The sequence below is a fragment of the Leptinotarsa decemlineata genome, unplaced genomic scaffold, assembly GCF_025532065.1.
Source record: "Leptinotarsa decemlineata unplaced genomic scaffold, Ldec_3_MD MMD2_tig00000882_RagTag_RagTag, whole genome shotgun sequence".
Taxonomy (NCBI): Eukaryota; Metazoa; Arthropoda; class Insecta; order Coleoptera; family Chrysomelidae; genus Leptinotarsa; species Leptinotarsa decemlineata.
The window spans coordinates 19,470,425-19,493,674 of NW_027412556.1; the positions used below are offsets into that span (position 1 = coordinate 19,470,425).

At 35.9% G+C, this 23,250-nt stretch overlaps 2 protein-coding genes across 3 annotated transcripts in view; both read right to left on the reverse strand.

Annotated features, from left to right (window-relative positions):
• The window catches only part of Octalpha2R (alpha2-adrenergic-like octopamine receptor), a 562,038-nt gene that overhangs the window by 384,898 nt on the left and 153,890 nt on the right, over window positions 1-23,250 (reverse strand). The window lies entirely within an intron of this gene.
• On the reverse strand, window positions 7,197-9,292 carry LOC141482205 (uncharacterized). Its single transcript, XM_074175187.1, has 2 exons — window positions 8,215-9,292; window positions 7,197-8,150 (listed from the first exon to the last, which is right to left on the reverse strand). Exons 1-2 carry the CDS (start codon window positions 8,367-8,369, stop codon window positions 7,445-7,447), a joined length of 861 nt encoding a protein of 286 aa, XP_074031288.1. The 5' UTR covers window positions 8,370-9,292; the 3' UTR covers window positions 7,197-7,444.

The following is a 23,250-nucleotide window of genomic DNA, read 5'->3' on the forward strand; positions in this document are numbered from 1 at the left end:
AGACGAATGCAATGATATCACTATTAACACATCCACAAGGATTGAGATTTAGAAATGTGTATCTCTATTCGAAGTCACTCAATCAACCTAAATATCAGTACTTGCGAAGTGTTTTGGAACCTATAAAAGGATTAGGTTTTTATACATTCAGCAATAATGCAGAAATAGTGGAACCCTCCGACGCTAAGCCTAATTCTGTTTTCATTTTCGATGATGTGATATGTGAAAAGCAAGATATTATTAGATCATATTTCTGTATGGGACGTCATAAGGATGTTGATTGTTTTTATCTAGCACAGACATATTCACGGGTACCCAAACAGTTAGTGCGTGACAATACCAATTTCATTATAATGTTCAAACAAGATGAGACGAATTTACATCACATTTATTCAGATCATGTTTCACCCGATGTAACATTCAAACAATTCCAATTGATGTGTGTTAAATGCTGGGAGGATCAATATGGATTTCTAGTAATTGATAAGGATAGAAAAATAGATGAAGGTAGATATCGCAAAGGATTCGATAGTTTTATATACCCATGATCTTGTTTCTGAAACTTATTCGATCACTGAATATTGTAGAGGTCACTTCATCAACGAATTGAGCTATAATTTAAAAAGGGCATTATGAATACAAAAAACGATTCTGAACATAAAAACAATGAAATGAATTTGAAACGTCAACTAGTAGAGACAACAGAAGCTGTCAGACAGAAATTCAACTCTATCAAGAATGATAATATTGAAAATCGTTCGACACTTGAAAGATTGTATGAGCCCATAATGAAACCATTGAATGTTTTATCATCAAACGCTACTTCTAAATCAGCAGTGTTATCACCAAATCGTGGATCTGTTCAATCTACTTCAAATTATCCCATGAGTACTCCAATAGGAAGAAAACAATCTTTTGATGGTGTATCATCTGTGAATAGTGACACGAGCACACTTCAAGACGATATGAGAACAACTCTATTCGAAACACCATCATCGTCCCACATCGATTCCTCGGATCCTGACATCTCACCTGTTATGAATGAAAGTGGTGAAGATGTTTTGATGAAACATTTGAATAATGTAAAATCTAGAAATCCAGCATATGATGGAACATTTGGCGTACGTATGGATCCAATTACACAAAAGCTGAAAATGGGAAGTCTAGTGGTACATTTCAAAGATGGAAACATTTCATTTTGGGATGCTAATAAAGTGAAAAAATATGAATGCGCAGGTAGTCCAGAATTATATGATATGATCTTTTTGAAGAATCCACAAGATGTTGATAATGAAGAAACTCGTCAAGTATATTCCAAAATATTGAAAATAACGAATGCTCCATATAAACAATATCATCTGAAGAATGGTTTTAAAAATACAAATTCTAAAAAATTTCGTGAAGTCATCAAACCACTATTAGACTCACGACAATATCCAATTAGGAGTAGAAGTAAAATTGGTGGAGCACTCAAACGAGTGAAAATGGAGAAAACATATAATTCTAAACCTGCGAATTATGTGTACTGGAATTCACCGAAAGAGTTAGTTGCTCGCCTACGACTATTGGTAGCATCAAAGTCAGCTGGACATACCGGACATGATAATGAAATAATTTCAATAATTGAAGAATTACGTGAAGAAGGTATAATATATTAATATATATCCACAAGTAATGATCACTGTCACATCATCATTCAATGCAGTAACATTATCACTTTTTGTCTCTTTAATCATATTGAAATAGAATGACTAATGAAGTAAGTGATATCAAACGACAAGTTGTTAATGAATTACATAGACCTGCAAGACGTAATTTTCGTAGAAGAATAACTACCATCAAAGGTTTTGCAGATCTATGGCAAATAGATCTAGCTGAACTACAACCTTATGCAAAAAGTAATGAAGGATACCGATATATACTTGTAGTAATTGATTGTTACTCAAAATATCTATGGACTGTGCCAGTTAAAGATAAAACAGGTAGTACAATAACTAATGCAATGAAATATGTACTGAAGAAAGCCAAATTTTCCCCTAAACATATACAAAGCGATCAAGGGAAAGAATTTTTTAATAGAAGCTTCTCATCTCTCATGCGAGAATATAATATCAATCATTATTCAACATTCAGCACAAAGAAGGCAGCTATAGCAGAAAGAGTGATTCGTACAATAAAGGCATGGCTCTACAAGGAATTTTCGATGAGAGGTCACCACAAATGGCTTGATATTCTTCCAATTATAACTAGTAGATATAATAATAAAGTTCATCGTACAATAGGTATGGCACCCATCAATGTTGATTCAACAACAAAATTGAAATTCAAGGGTATCAATGGAATTGGAGGAAGACAAAGTAAACCCAAATTCCAATTGAATGATATTGTACGTATAAGTAAATACAAAAATATTTTTGAAAAGTCTTACACTGCGAATTTTACCACGGAGCTATTCAAGATTGTTAAAATTAATAAAACCATCCCAACGACTTATAATCTTGAAGATATGAATGAACAGCCGATTAGAGGATGTTTTTACGAAGAAGAGTTATTACGAACCGAGAATCCTGACGTATATCTGATTGAGAAGGTGTTGAAGAGAAGAAAAAATAAAGTATATGTAAAGTGGTTAGGTCTTCCTAGCGAACAAAATTCTTGGATTGATGAATCAAATATGGTTTAAATGTATCTAATAGTGACTTTTATGAATAAAGTAATATTAAAGTTCATTATTGTTTTCATTTCAATTATAAGTATGTGAATTGAAAAATATTGCAGCGGTAAACATTGCCCCAGCCATTCGCAATGTTCTGTGTATACCAAACCAAATTAATTGTATACTCCATTCCCGCTTATATTTTTCAACTCACGATATTGAAAACACATTATCATTCCCAAAACTAATCGCCGTCACTTTGAAATGCAGTATCCAACTCCTTTTGCCAATTATCTCTCACTGATAATGCCGTCTCATAAAGCTTAGTCGACTGCTCAAGCTCAGCCTGAGCTTGCATTCTCGAACGTTGATGGAATTGCTTATCTTTACCTATTTTTGAACGGAGTTCATCAGCATCTTTAGACATTCTAGCCAATTCAACCTTCGCTAATGCAATCTTGGCATCTAATGCTTCAAGAGTTTCATTATTAGCATTAATAGCTCGCTCACTCTTTTCAAGTTCAGCAATAGTCATCTGTGCCTTTACAAGACGGTATTTTGCTTTCCTTTTCATTTCCCCAAACCGATGGAGGGGACTGAAAGAAGATAGCGGTTCAGCTTTCAAATCACTCTTCATTTCTTTAGGAGTACCTTTTGGCTTCCTCTTCGATCTGTCACTTTTCGTTGCGGGTTTTTTCTGTCGCACAACACTTTTGGATTCTTTCTTTTCTTTAAAGTCAGTGACAATCGATGAAGATGCCTTAGTAACCTTCCTCTTGATTGTTCTAGATTTCTTATCAACACCAAGAGGAAGGGTAGATGAAGAGTGTTTGAGTGATGATAATTGCGAAACGATCGGATTTTCAATAATAATTTGCTCATTTGGTTCTGGCACATCTGCAAAGTTAACGAAGTCGTTAATATCAAAATCATTTAGCGAATCTTGACTGGATAAATGTAATACTGGAATATTTTCAAAATCAGTCTGATCGATATCAATAAGTGGTGAACCATCTTCAGCAATCAATAGCGGCATAGAGCTCATGATTATTAAGGTCTGAGGAATGATATGTGATAGCAATAGAATGTGGATAGGAAAGGTGATGATGTTACTGAGACCTCACCATTTATAGAAGAAAATAAACTAGCGCATGCGCTCTTTCATCAACTGGCACATGCGCTCTCTCACTAAACTATTCACGCATGTAACAATCTTTGTCATTTAAGAGGAAAACTTTGTGTTGCATGCATGTATTTTTAAATGTTAGAAAATAATACAAATAAATTCAATATATATATATATATATATATATATATTTATTAATAATAGAGGACAATAACGATAATAAAAAATATAAAATGAAAAATGTTAATATGTCTCTGTGGATGTGGAACGTTCTTTGACTCTATTCCTCAATAGTTGTTGCTCGTGCGTCAAACACCAACATTGAAAAAAATGGATTCTCCTATTGGGGTAGAGTTGACCAACCTTCTCACACAGATCCCAAGTACTTCTACATGCATTGCATACATGATTCCAACAATTCATGGAATATGTATCACAACGCAAACAACGTTGCAGTGGAGTTGGAACGGCAGCACAGGTACCGCAAATATTTCTACAGATACCTATATTGTTAAATATTATAGGTTCGGAACACTTCAGACACTGTAACTGTTGTTGACGATAATCCGATTTTGTTCGCTTCGGTGGATGAGAAGGAGGCGATAGTTGAATCCGCAACACGCAATCACTACACATACCAGTACATGGATTGATTGAATCCTTAGGTCTACTTATTTGACAAAAGTAGCACACAATAGCCCCTGCAATCATCATTGGGTAGACACACACTTTTGGTTTTTCATTCCACTCTTTTGGAAACGGCATTTTACTAATTCGATTAGAAATATTAAGAGATGACTTACAGAAACTCTGAATGCTCTCTCCTACACCTACGATCTCTATTTATACAAATCAACATCATGTGAAAGTATAGTGGGATAACTTCTCCTACTATTCCACTCTAAACGAGTCAAGTGGGAGTCGCATCACCTCCTATATAAGTCGACTTGCAAACCTAGAGTTCATTCATTCACTCTCTACAACTGTGAGCAAACAACAACAAGATGAATTCTGCAAAAATAAATGCTGCATTAAATAGAATATCTGCTGTTGATGAAAACAATTGGATAGACGAATCAGATGATGAGGATGTCAATGTTCCGCTAGAGGAAGTGATAGTTGAAGCAGAAGATGTTGGAGTCGATGAAGATGAGATAGACGAAGTTGAAAACGAGGCCAACCAAAGCGACGAAGATGATGACGTGATGGAGTTTGAGAGGGTCATGGATGAAGAAGGAGATGATGAAGGGATAGAAGCTGACACAACTGAAGGCGATGGTGCTTTGAGGATCGGTATGCGAACGCTCAATGTCAGTGAGACACTGGAAGATCCCTTGGATTTGTATTGTGCAATGGATGCATACGTATTGATCAGCACAATAGATGGAGAGAACAAAAAACTATGTTGGTGCTGCTTTCGGTTTTATTCGCATAGAAACAATAATGGAGGGTGGTATGCCCATGTCAACACCCACAACACTGTCTCAATTATGGAAATGGGACAGAATTGGTGTGAAGCTTGCGAGAGGCCACTAACAAACTTCACCCGAGTATCTACATGTATTATATGTAATAATGTCCAACCTGTGGCACAATAACCGTGGACCTACTGGTCAAAAAAAAACAACAGCCCTTTTCAGGGCTACATTATTCACACAAACAGTAGTTAGTTGTATTAGTATTCATAGATTATATGACAAATGAATACTTTGACTAATAAAAGTCTAAGTAATTTGTTAGTCTTTGAATATCTATACATTATATGACAAATAAATTACTACTTTGACTGAAAAGTCGATATTTGGAATTTGATAGTCATTGAATATCTATGCATATGATGAGTACTACTTTAAATGAAAGTTGAAGTTGGCATTTTGTCAATCATTGTATGCATATAATGATGAATACTTTTACATACATACATTTTGTTTGAGACTATAATGTTAACAATGGTATGAACCTGTTTCTGTTTGAAAGTATAATGATAGCTCTGAAAAGAGCTATTTTTTTTTATTGTTTCAGTCTTCAATTGTAGCCCTGAAAAGGGCTGTTTTTTTTTATTAATCCATGCAATGGTATGGACTAACGCTCCTCATCATCATCAGAAACAATGATGATTGTATCATCATCTGTATCTGATGATATACTGATGATGTCATCCTCATAATCATCTGAATCAGACGATATACTAATGGAATCATCATTAGCATAATTATCTAGCTCGTTATCCTCTAGATCGTCTAACTCATTGACATCCATCTCTAACTCTGCCTCTACTTCCTCTTGCATACCTTCTTCCATACGTGCCGGGAAATCATCAGGTAGATCATAGATACGTTGCAGCATTTGTGCAAAATTTGTACTGAAATGATCGAACGTTGAATCTATTCCATGTACCTGGATGGGGCCTGTACTCGTCATAGAACACTCTGGTACACTCATCGGTTCGGTGGTGGAATCAGCACTCGACATTGTGGAAGAATGATATAGAACTGGGATTGATGCTTTATTTATATTGGAAAAAAAAGGAGGGGGTGAAGTGTAAATGTAGAACAATTCAGTGTTTGAAATTCGAAAGCAATAAGAATGACAATTTTCTTGAAATTCTAAGTGATTATTATTATGAGAAACTCTGAGTGATTATTATAAAAAAAACTAATAAGGGAGAGGGAAAAAGACACTGCCCCAACCTCGCAGTGCCTCGTGTACACCAACCAAAAAGTGTGTACTCCGTGGAAGGAAAGGAAAGGAATAGAAAGGATGGGAGAAATGAGGAAACGATTACATATCATCGTCTGAATTCAGGACTTCATCAATCAGGATAGGGGATGGTGGAGGACTATCATCGGACTCATTGTCAGCGTCACCGTCATCATCGTCATCGCTGTCGTCGTCGTCTGTGTTTCCGGACTGTGTATCCCATTCGTAATCATTCCGCCAATCATAGGGATCTGGATAATCCCCATCAGACAGGTCCGCTTGATCGGTTCCAGTAACGTGAAGCACTTGTATCCGATCATCATAAATTATGTCATCATAATCCATCGAGTGAGGTGCCGTCGTGGAGGTAACGAAACCTTCATGGATAGAAGCCCAGTAAGGATGTTGATGCGCTGGGTCACTGTACGGCTCAGTAGTTGAATCAGGTTCCATGTTGAAGGTGGCTGATCAACTGAATATTCCAACAGATAATTCCTACTTTTATACTTTTGAAAGGGAGTGGGGGAGGAGTGGGGAGGAGAGGGGATTAAGTGGGAATGAATTTCAAAAATGACATGAGCTATATTCCATGAAAGAGAAAATTGAAAATACTATATGAATTATATGAAATATACTTATTGATTTCATTATGAAACATATTTTCTTCCCAAGAGATTATTTACAATAGATCAGAGAACACAAAAATTGATGTGAGGTATTTGCATAGAAGAACTTGTAATTGAAATAAAAAAAGGAAATAATAATGAGACGAAGTGAAGAAAAATGCTCCAACCATCGCATTGTTCAATGTGTACCAAACCAAAACAATGTACACCCTTAATTTCACTTCTTTTTTTTTTATTTTATTTTTATTTCCTAAAATTACAAACATAAACTTAAAACTATCTTAATTAAATATTCCTAACTAACCTAAAACTAATCTTACTACACTTACACTTAATCTATGGGAAAGTTTTTATAAAAGTCACTAACTTTTTATAAGTCTCTATCGAAGAGGTATCTGCTTCACACTTTTTCTCCAGAGATGCATACTTCCGATCTAGTTCGGCTATTACTTTTTCTGCTTCCCTCCGTCGGTTAACAATTTCAGCCATTTCGCGCTTCCTTTTAACCAACGCGGCCTCACTAGCTCGAGAAGCATGTTCTGCTTCCTTACATCTCTGTAGAAAACTGTCCAACATTTCACTAACCTCTCCGATAGGCTGTCGCACTTGTGGCACTAACACTTCAGGATTCGTCACCGGTGTTGCCAGCATCGGCGAAAGCGGCACCACCGACGGAGTGAATACGATGGGAGCCTCCTCCGATGGGGACAATACAACTGGTGGCTCCTCCGGAGAAGGCGCCCTAGGTTGTTCCACTACTGCTGCGGGTGGTGTGGAGGGCCTTAAGCTGTTTGGAGCGGTCGACCAACTACCTGCATAAGGATTAGTCCTATTGCAAGTAGCTCGGTACTTAGAAATAGGACCAACCTTCGCTGCAGGTCGTTGGCAAACCTTCTTTACAGGCCTGACTTCCTCCTCCTCCTCGAATAAGTCAGGGCTGGTGGATCTGCACCTAACTCGCGAAGTGGATGCCTTCTCCTGCTCTGTCATAGGCATGATGGATGCCACAGCGTTATTTAATTCCTGAGTGTTGGATACCATTCTAAAAAATGTAAAATAATACAAAGTTAGTAGATGTAAAAAATTAAAGTACATTGTTAACTTACTCAAACTTAGCTCCTCGTCGTATAGTACACTGCTTCTGGTTGAGTATGGCTGGACTGCTCTGGATGACTGGAGTTGTCGTACTGAATGTAGAAGAACGTGCTCCTCGGGGTATCAACATCATTGGGAGTGGAGGGAATGAGGTGGGGGCGTGCATGCGCAATGGTTGGAATATGGTGGGGCGAGAAATGGTAGGAAGTGGGCGGGGTGAGCAATGGTGGGAAGAAAGCGGGCCGCGCTCCGCGCGGCTTACGCCCCAATTCGCTACGCTCGCGCCGGCGCGCTTCGCGCGCCGGCGCGAGCGTAATGGGGCCACCGCGCCGGCGCGCTTCGCGCGCCGGCGCGGTGGCCCCCCACCCCCACCCGCGCGCTTCGCGCGCCGTGAAACCTAACCTAACCTAACACCTATGACCCTAACCTACTGTATGTATTAATCTAATCTAACCTAACGCGGGAGTAAATTCACCATGTTGGTTCAATTAATACGTCATCTGTTGGTTTTGGTTCTATTATTCTAACATTTGGATCAATGTCCAGTCCTGGATATCCCAGTCCACCTGATGGCCTGACTTTATGGCTTTTCTCCAAAACTTCAACTCTCTCTTCTAGTACATCATACTTTTTCATTGTAGTCCCTGTTATGTTTGACATAGCATCAAATTTTTTATTTGTAGACGCTGTTATGTCAGACATTTTTATGTCCACATCATTTGTAAGTTTGTCAAATTTACGAGTGAAAGTTATCCGAGCCTCTGCAATTTTATCGTCAAATGCTTGACGGGCATCGCGAGCAATATTACCTATTGTGGATTGTATTGCAGCTTGTAGGGCTAGAAGTATAACCTCCTTTGTTCCGTTAATTTCCCCCTCAAGATATGATACAGTTACACAATCACTCTTGTCAATTGGTTCGCTTATATTTTTCAATATTTTTCTTTGCATGTCATAATGACCATCTTTTGTTAATTTAAAACCAATCCCGGGAGGACCTCGAATGACATTACCACCCAATTTTCTTTTTCTACCAAACTTATCGATTGTTTTAGACATTGTGCACTCTACGATGATTCTTTTCAAACTGATATTTCTTTCATTTACATTATGCTATATACTTTACAGTAATTGGTTAGGAAAATAGAAATGAAACAAATAATATTTTTATCATTTTTTATTCATCTAAGTAACGTGGTAAAAGTGATACATATACAATACATAATACAATAATCACAAATAATCACAAATAAGAATGTTCCGGTTTGAAGGAATAAGCAATAATACTTCGAATTATAATTCAATTATTCATCTCTACAGTCAACAAATTGATTAGTTGGTCTAAGGCGCTCTCTTGAGAAAAAGAATGAATGATTTCAGACACCCAACGAATGTTATCATTAGGATCATTTCGATAAAATTCTATATCGCTATGACCCCATGGAAGAGTTCGAGTGGTATTCGGAATGATGAATCTCTTGTCGTCATGATACGATAAAGCGACTTTATTTTTCAATTCAGTGTAAATATCATGCAATACGCTTCTGAACGAGTTCATCTTCCTGAATATCATACCTCCCTCTTCAATGATTTTTTCATAGTCTTCACATGTCAATTCATTCTTTATAACAGATCGTTTCACACCTTTGGCCTTCTTCAGTTCACCATCAACAGATTTCACGTAATACGCTTTAGCACCTGTACCGTAAAAGCTGATTATTGGATCATTTGGGAATTCATCTTTGAAATTACCCAGAACTGACTTTGTCACTGGAATATTGAATTGGTTTCCTATTTTATAATTAGATGTATCGAACTTATTTATATTATTTTTGATAAATTCATAGAAATTGTCTGTATTTACTTTGAGAATAAGGGAGTCGGTATCAGTGTAGAGTAAGGACGCATCTTCTCCAAACTCTTGTTTGATACATCCATAGAAAAAATCATACATAACTGTTTTAGATAATTCTAGAATGGAAAATCCTAAATATAGTGGTTTATCATAATGAACTTTTACTCTAGCCAATTGAATGGCAACAAAATTTTCTGTAAAAATAGAGCATTTTTTAAAATTTGGTCGAGATATGAGACAACTAGCACCTATAGTTCTTTTTATATTTTCCCAATGTGTAATGAGTCTAACATCAATTCTATTGTCTACGTTTTCCATTGTTTTTCCATAGACTGCATTATTCATTAGTTTGTAGAAATCTTTTTCAGATTTGTTATTAGACCTATTACGCATTTCAGTATTCAAATCTATATAAGGCTTCATCCAACATGATTGCTTAAACCTCAATACTCTATGTGTGTTCATCACTATCAAACCATGATTGACAGCTTGCTGTAAGTTTCTATAGTGAACAATATATTTTCTTTTGTCGTTTAAATTTGGAATTAATTTGGGAACTTTCGATTTTGCATATGGAGGTATCAAACGTTCAACTAAGAATGGTAAATCGGAATGTTTATCATGAAGTTCTTGGGGATAATGTATATCCACTTCCAATACATATCCATAAGGACTATCGATATCCACATTCATTATATCAAGATTGAGAATTTCATGAGGTGCTAACCATGAAAATTCACCTGTTGGTAATGGTTGCGACATGCTGTGACCATATAGATTTGTTGCATCCAAATATGAAATGAATGAAGATGGTTCATTTGGATTATAATCCGGTAAAAATGTATTGTTTGCTTTATGTTTCCTTTCACTACATTGACTTATTCCACCACGAATACCTTTTTGAAAGAAGTGAACCATATCAATATCAGTTAGTAATTCCAATTCAATATTAGTATATTTCAACATGGCATCCCACGATAATCCGGGTGCAGTGAAGTATTGTGCCGGATCCAATTTATATTTATCAACAGATATATTTCTAAAGTTTTCAAAAATGTCACATAATAGTAACACATCTGACTTTAAATATAAATCAGAGTATTCACCCAAATCCTGACATTCGAATAAATTCCAAACAAGTTGAGCTCTCCCATAATCATTATCTGATATATGTTCACAATTGAGTTTATCATAAAATTGATTTTTGGTTGGAAGTCTTGGATGATTCAGTTTTTCGATGTCATCAACAAAACTATAGGGAAATACACCTTTCTTTCTCATCAAATTGAAATTTTCAATTTGTGGGAAATGTTTGCGCATCTCGATACACTGATCAGATGTTAAATTTGCACCTAAATTCTCCAAAGAACTAGGCATGAATCTGAAACTATCAATGAATCTCATTTTCAAATAATTCTTCTTCACCCTACCATCTTTATCCGTATAGGAGTGTGTAAAGAGATGTTTTGTGAAAGATATATATTTCTCATTAGTTTGTGGGATGACATCCACTTTATCTTTGTTTTTATACAATTCCTTTATGAATAAATGACAATCATATCCACTGAGATTGTGAAAAATTATAGGAATGAAATTTGGCAATTTAAAATTCAAATTACAAGATGAATGAGCAGCAGGGGACCTTTTTTTTCCTGTGAGGTGACAATGATCCCTCACTTTGACTTCGCCATCATTAAATTGTTTGGAACAAATGCCACAATTTGTGGCAGAAGCAAACTGTTCCTCTTCCTCAGGAGTTTGTACATCCATAGGAATAGGAAACCTGAGATGATTTTCATAAATATTTTTCAAATCATCTTCGATTTTGCTAACGAATTTCTGGGCTGCATCCACACCCCTATACGAAACAAATTTTGATAAATCATCATTGTATGAACATTTAATCAAATAAGCAAATGAATAAGGCTCATGTTTGAATGTCTTGATCGAATACGAGTATTCAGGATTTGGTTTAGTGGTTTGAATCGGCTTCAGTACTGATTCAAAATCTGCATACACTACAAATGGTACCTTCATTTGTTTCTCAAAGTTTTCAAAAGTTAGTATATTTTCAGGTACCGTTTTCCCATATTTATTGACTTTGAAATTGGTTGATGGTGTTGTAGTACTCAAGTGATTACAATCATTTATCTTATGACGTAATAGTAATTGTTCATTAGAAAAATATAATAAACAGCCATCACAAAAATATTTCTTATGTTCATGAGCCGATAATTGGCTTGAAACTAATCTTGAAAGATCTTTGATCCAACAATAATGATTATTACCGAAATCATCTGTGATAAGTAACAAATTGACATGTCTTCTAAGTCTTCTCTGAGAGTAACGTAATGGTCCAATTATTTCATACATTATTTTACCCTTCTCGAATTTACTTTCTAAACCGTACACATTAACTGAAATATCATTCTTGTCTTCAAATTTCACAATATCTTTCAACTTTACCGGAAAATTCATACCTGTTACATCTATGACTGTACTGAAATGTGGATACGATGAAACTTCTGATGTTCTATCGATTGCAGGATGTAGTGCTGAAGTGATAGCCCATGCAAAACAATGCTGATCTTCATTACGGACATTAACCACGGCCTTCCTACGCTCAATACATTCAGGCAGCTTCACATATGAACATCCACTGAGCGGGCTGTATTTATTAATGTTCAACTCCAGAAACATGATTTTTTCACAAGTCCAACCTTAAATACAGAACAATATTACTAATCCATCCAATTAAAACTTGGTAGAAATGTTTACCTGAATCACGTTCCTGGAATTCTGTAGTTTGAGCGATAATCCCATTTCGAAATCCATCAAATAAGGAATTCAAATCAGTAGATTGATCAACTGTTCTATTCTGTGAATTAAATGATTTGGTTTCCTTCAGGTCTTGTGTTTGTAGAATATAACTCCCAAATACTTCCATATTCACTTTGATGATTTTGTGAACCCTGATGGCCGATTCCAATAATTCTATAACTTTCTGCCTGATTTCATTAAAGAATAACATGTAATCGGTGGAAACAATGGAACTCTGCACCCTGTATGTCGCAATCCGACGTTTGAAGGCGCTCTTTATAATTTGAACACCATCACTGAATTGAACACATGTATTATTCTTATGTTGTAGAGTTCTATTGTGAGAATTCACTTGAGTCAATGGAATCATCACATTACAACAATTACATGTGTACATAGGTGCTGCAGCGTCATCTAATCTCACTCGTTTCACTGATGGCCCTCCTTGGCAACTCTGGAGCTGATGACGACGAAGGTTGTCACTACGGGTAAAAGATTTACCACATTCACAAGAATACATTTTCTATGATATGTTCTCACTAACTCACTCGATGGAAACTGACATAACCAACACTCGCCCGCTTCTTAAATACCATAATCCACGTCGCCTGCGCATCACCGTAGAGAGTGAGGGTAGGTAAGGACACATCGATGCATCCGCTAGAGATGCCTGACGTCACAGCCAAGCCCATCTCCCAATTTGATGCGAGTTGCCGGCACGAGCAAGCAGTGATCGTTGCGCTCTCGGAGAGGGCAGACGTTTGCACAGTCCTCGCCCGCCTGCGTGTCACCATCAATAGCGAGGGTAGGGTGATGCGTTACGTCACATCATTCACTGCTTCGAGAGCGATAGCCGAACAAGCAATTGTCGTTGCGCTCTCGGAGAAGACAGACGTTAGCACAGTCCTCGCCCGCCTGCGTGTCACCATTGATGGCGAGTCTGGGGCGTTACGTCACATCCTTCACTACATCGAGGGAGGTGAGAGCAGACCGATGAATACGCATTACTCTGCCACACGTCGTGGAGTGAACATGTCGCTCTCTAGCCGTTGAACGGTTATTGTTGTGACGTCACTCCACTACTAACTTGGTGCCCTCACACCGATGGAGCATTCATTACTTGGAGGATCTTCGAAGTATGCAGACGTATGTTTGTACATAGACAAACAAGCACATGATGAAACCCTGTACCGTGCATTCTCTAACACACACACACACACACATACACACACAAAATCTCATATGAAAAAAAAAATCTGAACGATCCATGCACCAGACACTTCAAGGTCACAACGCCTTGACTTCACTGCACAACAAAAAAAAGCAAATAACACGTCATATTGGTGGGGGGAGGATTAGAACCGGGAAAAAATTTCTGAACAATCCATACACCACACCCTTCATGGTCACATCACAGTGACTTCACCAAACAACAACCAATAAAAAAGCAATTAATACGTCATAGTGGTGGGGGGAGGCTTAGAACCGGCTCAAATCTCCTACTGATACTACCAAAGAAATGAACAAAAAAATAACTACACTAAAGACTATTCATGAAGATTGTTTTTTAGATATACGACTTTATGTCACCGGAAGAAACAAATCTGCTCTTTTCACAATGTCAGTACATAATCATATCCGAGTTAGGAATCACACGTTAAAAGGTAAGACCTTGTTAGTCCTTAGCTCGCACAAGTTTGTCAACTTCTGAGAGTTGTCGTTCGTATGGGGGTGACAGCTGATTAACGGAAAAACAGATTCTGCCAGTTATTTCCAGTCATAGGAAGTTAATTCAAATTGAAAAGGGCAGAGCTTAGTTCTTTCGGAAAAAAACTTTTCGGTTCTCAAATTTTATGTCATTGAACTAAAGTTATGGGATACTACCAAAGAAACGAAAAAAAAAACAACTACAATAAAAACTCTTCATAAAGAGTGTTTTTTAGATATACGACTCTATGTCATCGAAAGAAACAAATCTGCATTCTTCACAATGTCAGTAAATAATCGAATTCATGCTGTCAGTAATTTCCAGTCATAGAAATTTCATTCATATTGAAAAGAGCAGAGATTAGTTCTTTCGGAAAAAACTTTTCGGCTTTCAAATTTTGTCATTGAACTAAAGTTGTGGGATACTACCAAAGAAACGAACAAAAATATAACTACAATAAAACCTCTTCATAAAGAATGTTTTTTAGACATACGACTCTATGTCACCGAAAGAAACAAATCTGCATTCTTCACAATGTCAGTACATAATCGAATTCATACTGTCAGTTATTTCCAGTCATAGAAATTTCATTCAAATTGAAAAGGGCAGAGATTAGTTCTTTTGGAAAAAAACTTTTCGGTTCTCAAATTTTATGTCATTGAACTAAAGTTATGGGATACTACCAAAGAAACGAACAAAAAAATAACTACAATAAAAACTCTTCATGAAGAGTGCTTTTTAGATATACGACTCTATGCTACCGGAAGAAACAAATCTGCATTCTTCACAATGTCAGTACATAATCGAATTCATACTGTCAGTTATTTTCAGTTATAGGAATTTCATTCAAATTGAAAAGGGCAGAGATTAGTTCTTTCGGAAAAAAACTTTTCGGCTTTCAAATTTTATGTCATTGAACTAAAGTTATGGGATACTACCAAAAAAACGAAAAAAAAAACAACTATAATAGAAACTCTTCATAAAGAGTGTTTTTTAGATATACGACTCTATGTCATCGAAAGAAACAAATCTGCATTCTTCACAATGTCAGTACATAATCGAATTCATGCTGTCAGTAATTTCCAGTCATAGAAATTTCATTCATATTGAAAAGAGCAGAGATTAGTTCTTTCGGAAAAAACTTTTCGGCTTTCAAATTTTATGTCATTGAACTAAAGTTGTGGGATACTACCAAAGAAACGAACAAAAATATAACTACAATAAAACCTCTTCATAAAGAATGTTTTTTTAGACATACGACTCTATGTCACCGAAAGAAACAAATCTGCATTCTTCACAATGTCAGTACATAATCAAATTCATACTGTCAGTTATTTCCAGTCATAGAAATTTCATTCAAATTGAAAAGGGCAGAGATTAGTTCTTTCGGAAAAAACTTTTCGGCTTTCAAATTTTATGTCACTGAACTAAAGTTATGGGATACTACCAAAGAAACGAACAAAAAAATAACTACAATAAAAACTCTTCATGAAGAGTGCTTTTTAGATATACGACTCTATGCTACCGGAAGAAACAAATCTGCATTCTTCACAATGTCAGTACATAATCGAATTCATACTGTCAGTTATTTTCAGTTATAGGAATTTCATTCAAATTGAAAAGGGCAGAGATTAGTTCTTTCGGAAAAAACTTTTCGGCTTTCAAATTTTATGTCATTGAACTAAAGTTATGGGATACTACCAAAAAACGAAAAAAAAAAAACAACTATAATAGAAACTCTTCATAAAGAGTGTTTTTTAGATATACGACTCTATGTCATCGAAAGAAACAAATCTGCATTCTTCACAATGTCAGTACATAATCGAATTCATGCTGTCAGTAATTTCCAGTCATAGAAATTTCATTCATATTGAAAAGAGCAGAGATTAGTTCTTTCGGAAAAAACTTTTCGGCTTTCAAATTTTATGTCATTGAACTAAAGTTGTGGGATACTACCAAAGAAACGAACAAAAATATAACTACAATAAAACCTCTTCATAAAGAATGTTTTTTAGACATACGACTCTATGTCACCGAAAGAAACAAATCTGCATTCTTCACAATGTCAGTACATAATCACACTGATTCTGTCAGTTATTCCCAGTCATAGGAAGTTCATTCAAATTGAAAATAGCAGAGCTAAGTTCTTTCGGAAAGAAGCCTTTCGGCTCTCAAATTTCCATCATTGAACTAAAGATATGGAATACTACCAAAGAACGAACAAAAAAAATCTACAATGAAGGGTTTTTTCAGATATGCGACTTCATGTCACCAGAAGACACAAATCTGCTCGTGTCGTGGTATGCAGTGATCGATAGAGAATGTTATACGTTATACATTGACGCTGCACTTTTTTCCAAATTTTAATTTTTTGACTCTTTTCAGATTATCACTATATAATTTCGTTGAGCGATTTTTGACCAATTTTTTTTACGAATTCAAACACTACCAGAGCGCTGCCAAAATAAACCAAAAAATCAGCCAGGCGATAATAATAGTGTTAATGAACGGAATGCTCGACGTTGGTTTGCCAAATTTCGTTCCGGAGATTTTAGCTTCGAAGATGAGGCCCGAAGTGGTCGTCCTACAGTCATCCAGGATAAGGATTTGAGAACCCTGGTGAAGGCTGATCCACCACAAACGATGAGTCGGTAAGTGGAATAACTGGGCGTCAGTTCTCTTGCGGTTTTTGATGGTTTGAAACGTTTTGGAAAGGTCGCAAAGTTCGAAAAGTGGTTACCTCACAATTTGAGCTATCGACAGAAATTGTCACATTTCTAGGTCTGTTCTTCTTTGCTTTCGCGGAACCAAAACTATTTTTGAATCAGATCCTCAAGTATAATGAAAAGTGGATCCTCTTCGATAACAGGGGATGTTCATGACAGTGGTTGGAAACTGATGATCCACCCAGGCACTTCTCAAAAGCGAAAACCCACCAGAAGTCTATGTATACTGTATGATGGTCAGCAGCTGGTATGATTCACTATAACTTTCTGCAATCGGTGCAAACCATCACAGCAGAGTCCTGTTGTGAGGAAGTCGACGAAACGTACCAAAAATTGCAGCAGTAATCGGCAGTGGTTAACAGAGGAAGTCCGATCCTACTCCACAACAACGCGCGTCCGCACTGATTCAAATGGCGCTTATTTCAATTTAATTGAATCAAAACCTATTCACTGAGTTGCGAGTACACTCGTGAGAACGGACAAAACTTTCAAAATATTCTAATCAGGTCTGTGGCTGGCTTCTGATAATAACTCCGTGCATTTGTATTTGCCTTTTTCGCACTTGGCTGCATGATAGGCCAAAATACCGATACACGTGTATATGGTTTGCCTCTTTCTTTAGTGCTATGTCTGATAAATTATCTGCTTGCGTCTTTGTAATAGTTAAATAGGTAATAGATGATTTAAATTGAAAAATCACTGACATTGACTCTTTCAATTATTCCTCTGGAAAACAGATAACAACTAATAATTCTAAATATATCACACACCATATTACATTTGATGAAAGCTAATACATTTTTTACCAGATAATTCGAAAATTACGGAACACTTCATTGAATGATATCAATTTGACATGGATTCTTATTTCATCAATCAGAAATGAAAGTTCAAAATGAACAGCTGAAGGAACTAAGATTTCTAAACCTGATCTTCCTGATCTTCACATCAATACTTCAACAGAAGTATTGATGTGAATTATCCAATTCCAAAATAAATCTTCAACAATAAGGGCTGAAAACACAACACTGGTGCCAGTGATTTGAACGTTTTCTCGATTTTATGACTTTATTTTAGGTGGTATTTAAGTATACATAGCCAACACCCAAACTCAGTCATGAAACAGTTATCTGTTTCGTAGAAGCTATAAAAGACTTGAAATATCTCTCAAATAAATTGGAGGATTTATGTCAGCGCTGATACTTCAACGTTTGGAATGGATTGAATGCAAATACAAGCTTTTTATACTTCTGATCCATTTGCCCATTTTCATTACCCGTCAGATTCCATAAAGAATTCAGAACTCACAAAAGGCTCATATCGGAAATTAATCACCATCCTTCAATAAAAATGAGTTACCATTCACTGATGTATGCAGTAGCACAAATTATCAATACCGCTGGTGCCTATTGGTCTACGCTACTACATTGAAACGAAAATTGTTTCTAAAATTATGAATAAGCGTATAATACCGCATAAAAAACAGTCATGAATATCCATATCATCTATTATAAAATGAACAAAAAGACAAAATTATGGCGTAGATGTTAATCCAAGTAATCCCAACCCTACCTATTATTATACCTAACGACTGAGCTGTCACGCTAGTACTACGACACGGCGAAACAGGAGGAAACCGGCTAAGGCTAGCCGCACACAACATTTTGATTCACAACAAAACGCAGTAGTTCGAACAATGTTTCAACTGGTATGCGGGCACCTCATGAATACATTGTTAATACATCGTCTACGACACGGTGAAACGTTAGGCAACATTTCGATCTGTACGCCCATCCTGAGGCAGGTGTACACCCATCTTAAGGCTGGCCACACATCTAATTTCAGCATGACTTTATGAAAAATCGAAATTGATTCGTAATTTCACAGGGAGTATTTCAAGAATTGAGCCAAGTCAAGCTAATAAATAGTTCAGAAATAACATAAAATTCAGTTGGACAAATAAGTTAGTTTTTTGCGAATATCTCAAGAACTATTGCACATATTCCAAATTTGAGAATATTTTCTCAAAGAGAAAAATACCTATCTCTCATTGAATATAAATACAGATGAATAAATGAATAATATAATATACTTGAGTAGCAGTTGAATAAACATTATTGAGCTGGCAAAAAATAATCGTCGCAATTTCACTTTCAATCTTGATTTTTTTGAAGGTTTAGATAAAAACTTTGATAACTCTTAAAAGTGAAGCCTGGATTTTTTAGAGCAATTTCCCAAAGACGAAAAAAAACTTCAATTTTCATTTATTTGTTTCATGATGAAGGATTTCAAAAACATAAATTAATAAACGAATTTCTTTTCCAATATTTCAAATGGTTTATAAAATTTCTATTTTCCTCATTTAAAAAATTATTATAAGCCAATGCATCGTTCATGACTCAATTGAAATTTTTCTTGAGAATTGAATTCTTTCCATTTGAAAATCTGATAATGGAAAAATGATTTGGAAAATGTTTTATTGCATAAAAACGCATGTATTAATCACTTCTATCGATATTGAAGGACCGGTTTTTTCGAACCATTTAAATTTTTCCATTTTTTCATATGTCCATTTGATAGCAATCTGTTATGAACAAATAAATTTTCACACTGTTTTTTGAGAAAATCATTTCAGGATATGATTTTTTTTATTTCCTCCTTTTTTTTAATTCTGAATAATATATGGCTCTTTTCATTTGATTTTTCACCAGTGACAAAAAAAGTGTAAAAATTTATTTTTTCATAACAAAAATACAAATTCACAAATTTCATACAGTTTTTTTTAATGTTTATAACCTCCACAATCTGAAAAAATTAAAGCTTAATCAATAGAGAATCTTCTGAAGTGTAGTTAACGGTAAACTGGAAATTTCACCCGAAAAATTAATTAGTCAGTAACTTGTATTCATAAATTTTGCCTACAAATTAAAGAAAATACAATTGAAAAAATCAAATATTGATACTGAATACTCAAAAAACATCCAGTGTGTGTGTTCATGTAAACTATCGCGTGTGACATCTGGACATTACATTGTTTTGACTTGTGTCAAAATAAATTAGAACTATCACAATTTGAGGCGCGATTTTTATAGTAAATACCTAGGTTTCGAAAACGGAAAGGGATAATTTTCCGAAACGTTAATCACTTAAGTTAAGCTTGCAGAGTGAAGCAACATTCGGTCATCCATATTCAACCAGTTTATAACTTCCAAAGTATGGGTGATATTTTCATATTCACGAACACAGAAAATCAATGTAAAATAAGAATTTCGTATTTTTTGTATCTTTTTTTTAAACTGTGAGGTTTGGACCATACAGACAATCTGCGAAATCAAAAACTAAGCTCTCGCAAAGCATTGATATGATTTTTCTTGATACAAACAAAAACCATACACCAGACATTCTTCAATAACTAATCATTCTTCCATTGATTTACTGTATCATATTTCGGTGGGTTAAAAACCTAATTTATTTGGCGTCCTGTATGAATTACCTCTTAGATTGATCTAATCTCGCGAAAGCTATCAAAAAAGATTTTTGTCATTCCTTCTTGTTGAAAGAAGATTGCCTATTCCCAAAAAAGGGCAAGAAAAATCTTCCAAATAACTATAGACCAGTCGCTTTGCTATCAGTGATATCAAAAATCATGTGGGAAGCCGAAAACCACCATATCCTTAAATAAATGGAATGCTTCAACATCTTGAGCGATCATCAATATGGCTTTCGGAAACAAAGATCAACAGGCGACCTTCTATCGTATGTCACCCATATTTGAAATAACGCAATCGAGAAACATGGAGAGTCAAGAGCTGTTGAGCTTGATATTTCTAAGGCCTTTGATCGTGTGTGGCATGAGGGTTTGCTGGCCAAAATTCTATGATATGGCTTGTCAGATCATTTTTGTGTGTGGCTCTCCAGCTTCCTGAAAAAACGTTTCCTTCAAGTGACCGTCGATGGATATCTCTGGAATACTTTTTTACCATCAACGCTGGTGTTTCCCAAGGATTCGTATTGTCTCCAACCCTCTTTTCATTGTATATCAACGACTCATTGGAAAAAACCAATAATCCAATGTATTGCTTTGCTGACGGCAGCACCCCTGTCTCGACATTCCATTTGGATTCCAAGACATCGGCTGTGCATGCACATCTTCACTGGCAGCATGAGCTTGCATATATTAGTGAATCCTCGCGGATTACACATTGTCTAATATAATTCTAATGTGATTCGGAAATTCGAGAAGAACAAATTAATATAGTTAGCTACAAATATCAATTATATTGGGCAATAAAAACGTGTAATGAAATTGATGGCCATTAAACAAGACTACAAGAAGCCCCGAGTCTGGTTGAAATACTTTGACATCACTTTCATAGTATGGAACAATGAAATTACAAAACCAACCACCTTTCTGAAGCAGATCAAAGGCGTAAAACATCCCATCAACTTCATAATAGAGAAGGAAGTCCACAACGAATTGCCTTTCTTAGACGTATTGGTAAAGAGGACCGACACTAAGTGAAAAACATCACCGAAAACTTACTCACACGGGGCAGTATCTGAATCACAAATCTAACCACCATCAATCTACCAAACAATGAATCATCAGAACTCTAGCAAACCGTGTCTTCGAACTCTGTAATACGAAAGAAGGTCTCAAGAAGCTAAGCATCATCAAAACATAATTTCAACGGAATGGTTACTCCGAAGTAATGGTGGAATAGATATCTGTTGGATGACAGCAAGAGCTCCACATGGAAGAGAAGCTGTCACAACCAGTGCTCGCCCTTCACTACGTCAGAGGATTGTCGAAAAGAATAAGAAGAATTGGGTCCAAGTACAGTATCAGAACCTGCTTCAGATCGGGAAACACTATCCGTAACAGTCTCACTAGTGTGGCAAATTCTATATCGGTGAAACTATGAGGCAATTGAAAGTTCTCATTGCCGAGCATAAGAAAAACACACAGGAGGAACCACTCTGCTATTTCCGCAAATCGGGAATAGCAGAGCATGTTTGGACTCATCAACATAACATCAAGTGGTCCTAAGCTGGGATTATTCACAAGGAGGAACACTAGTTTGGAAGAAAGTTCAAAGAAACTGAATATCTGTTTTCCAAGGATGCTTTCAGCCAAGCTAGCATAGAGTACGCATTATATGGAAACCTATAATCAAGTGGAAAAACGGTCAATTCCCGATAAACCGGTGAAGCGAATAGAGGCGAGAGGGGATAGGTGATAGATTTTGAATGACTTGTAGATAGTCATCTCTCGAAGGAATAGTCTAGTCATCACCCGAAGATGATTGTGGATAGTAACAATCGAAATGTTGTGAAGTAATTTACTTTGAAAGCTTTTTTAATTCGATTTGTAATGGTTCATTTTTTAAGTTTCTGTCCATTTTCATTCTATTGTTATTTCATTTCACGTTTTTATTGCTTGATATAATTTATATTTGTAGCTAATCAATTTAATTTTATATGTTCTTTCAGAGTTTTCAAATCACATCAGCATCATATAAGACAATGGAAGTCCGAACTAATAAAATTCACCATGAAACATTGTCAACCACTTTCAAACAAACAGAATTTTTTAGTTCCTCACAATAAGGCTCATTTCACACGATTTTTTCAATACCACATACTCCGTTGAATTGTATCATTTGTTCATTAACAGCGTCTACCAGGTGGCATCTTAGAGATTAAAAACCATTCGTGATTAATGTCATTAGTGGTGCAGTGGAGTATATGTGTGTATGCGTGCATGCGTGACTGTTTGTGTGATCAGAATAGAGATGACGAAAAATGTTATCATAATTTCTACAAGAAGGTTAGTTAGTTTGTTGTTATACAGTAAATATTTCAAGCTGCTACAAACAAGATTCTCCATACAGTTACAATCAGTTGGAAATTTGAAGTTTGGGCAATATTGAGCCTT

Coding starts and splice junctions, on each gene's coding strand:
- LOC141482205 (XM_074175187.1), bottom strand. CDS start 8,369: ATGCACGCCCCCACCTCATTCCCTCCACTCCCAATGATGTTGATACCC. Junction 8,151..8,214: donor CGACGAGGAGCTAAGTTTGA/GTAAGTTAACAA, acceptor TACATTTTTTAG/AATGGTATCCAACACTCAGG.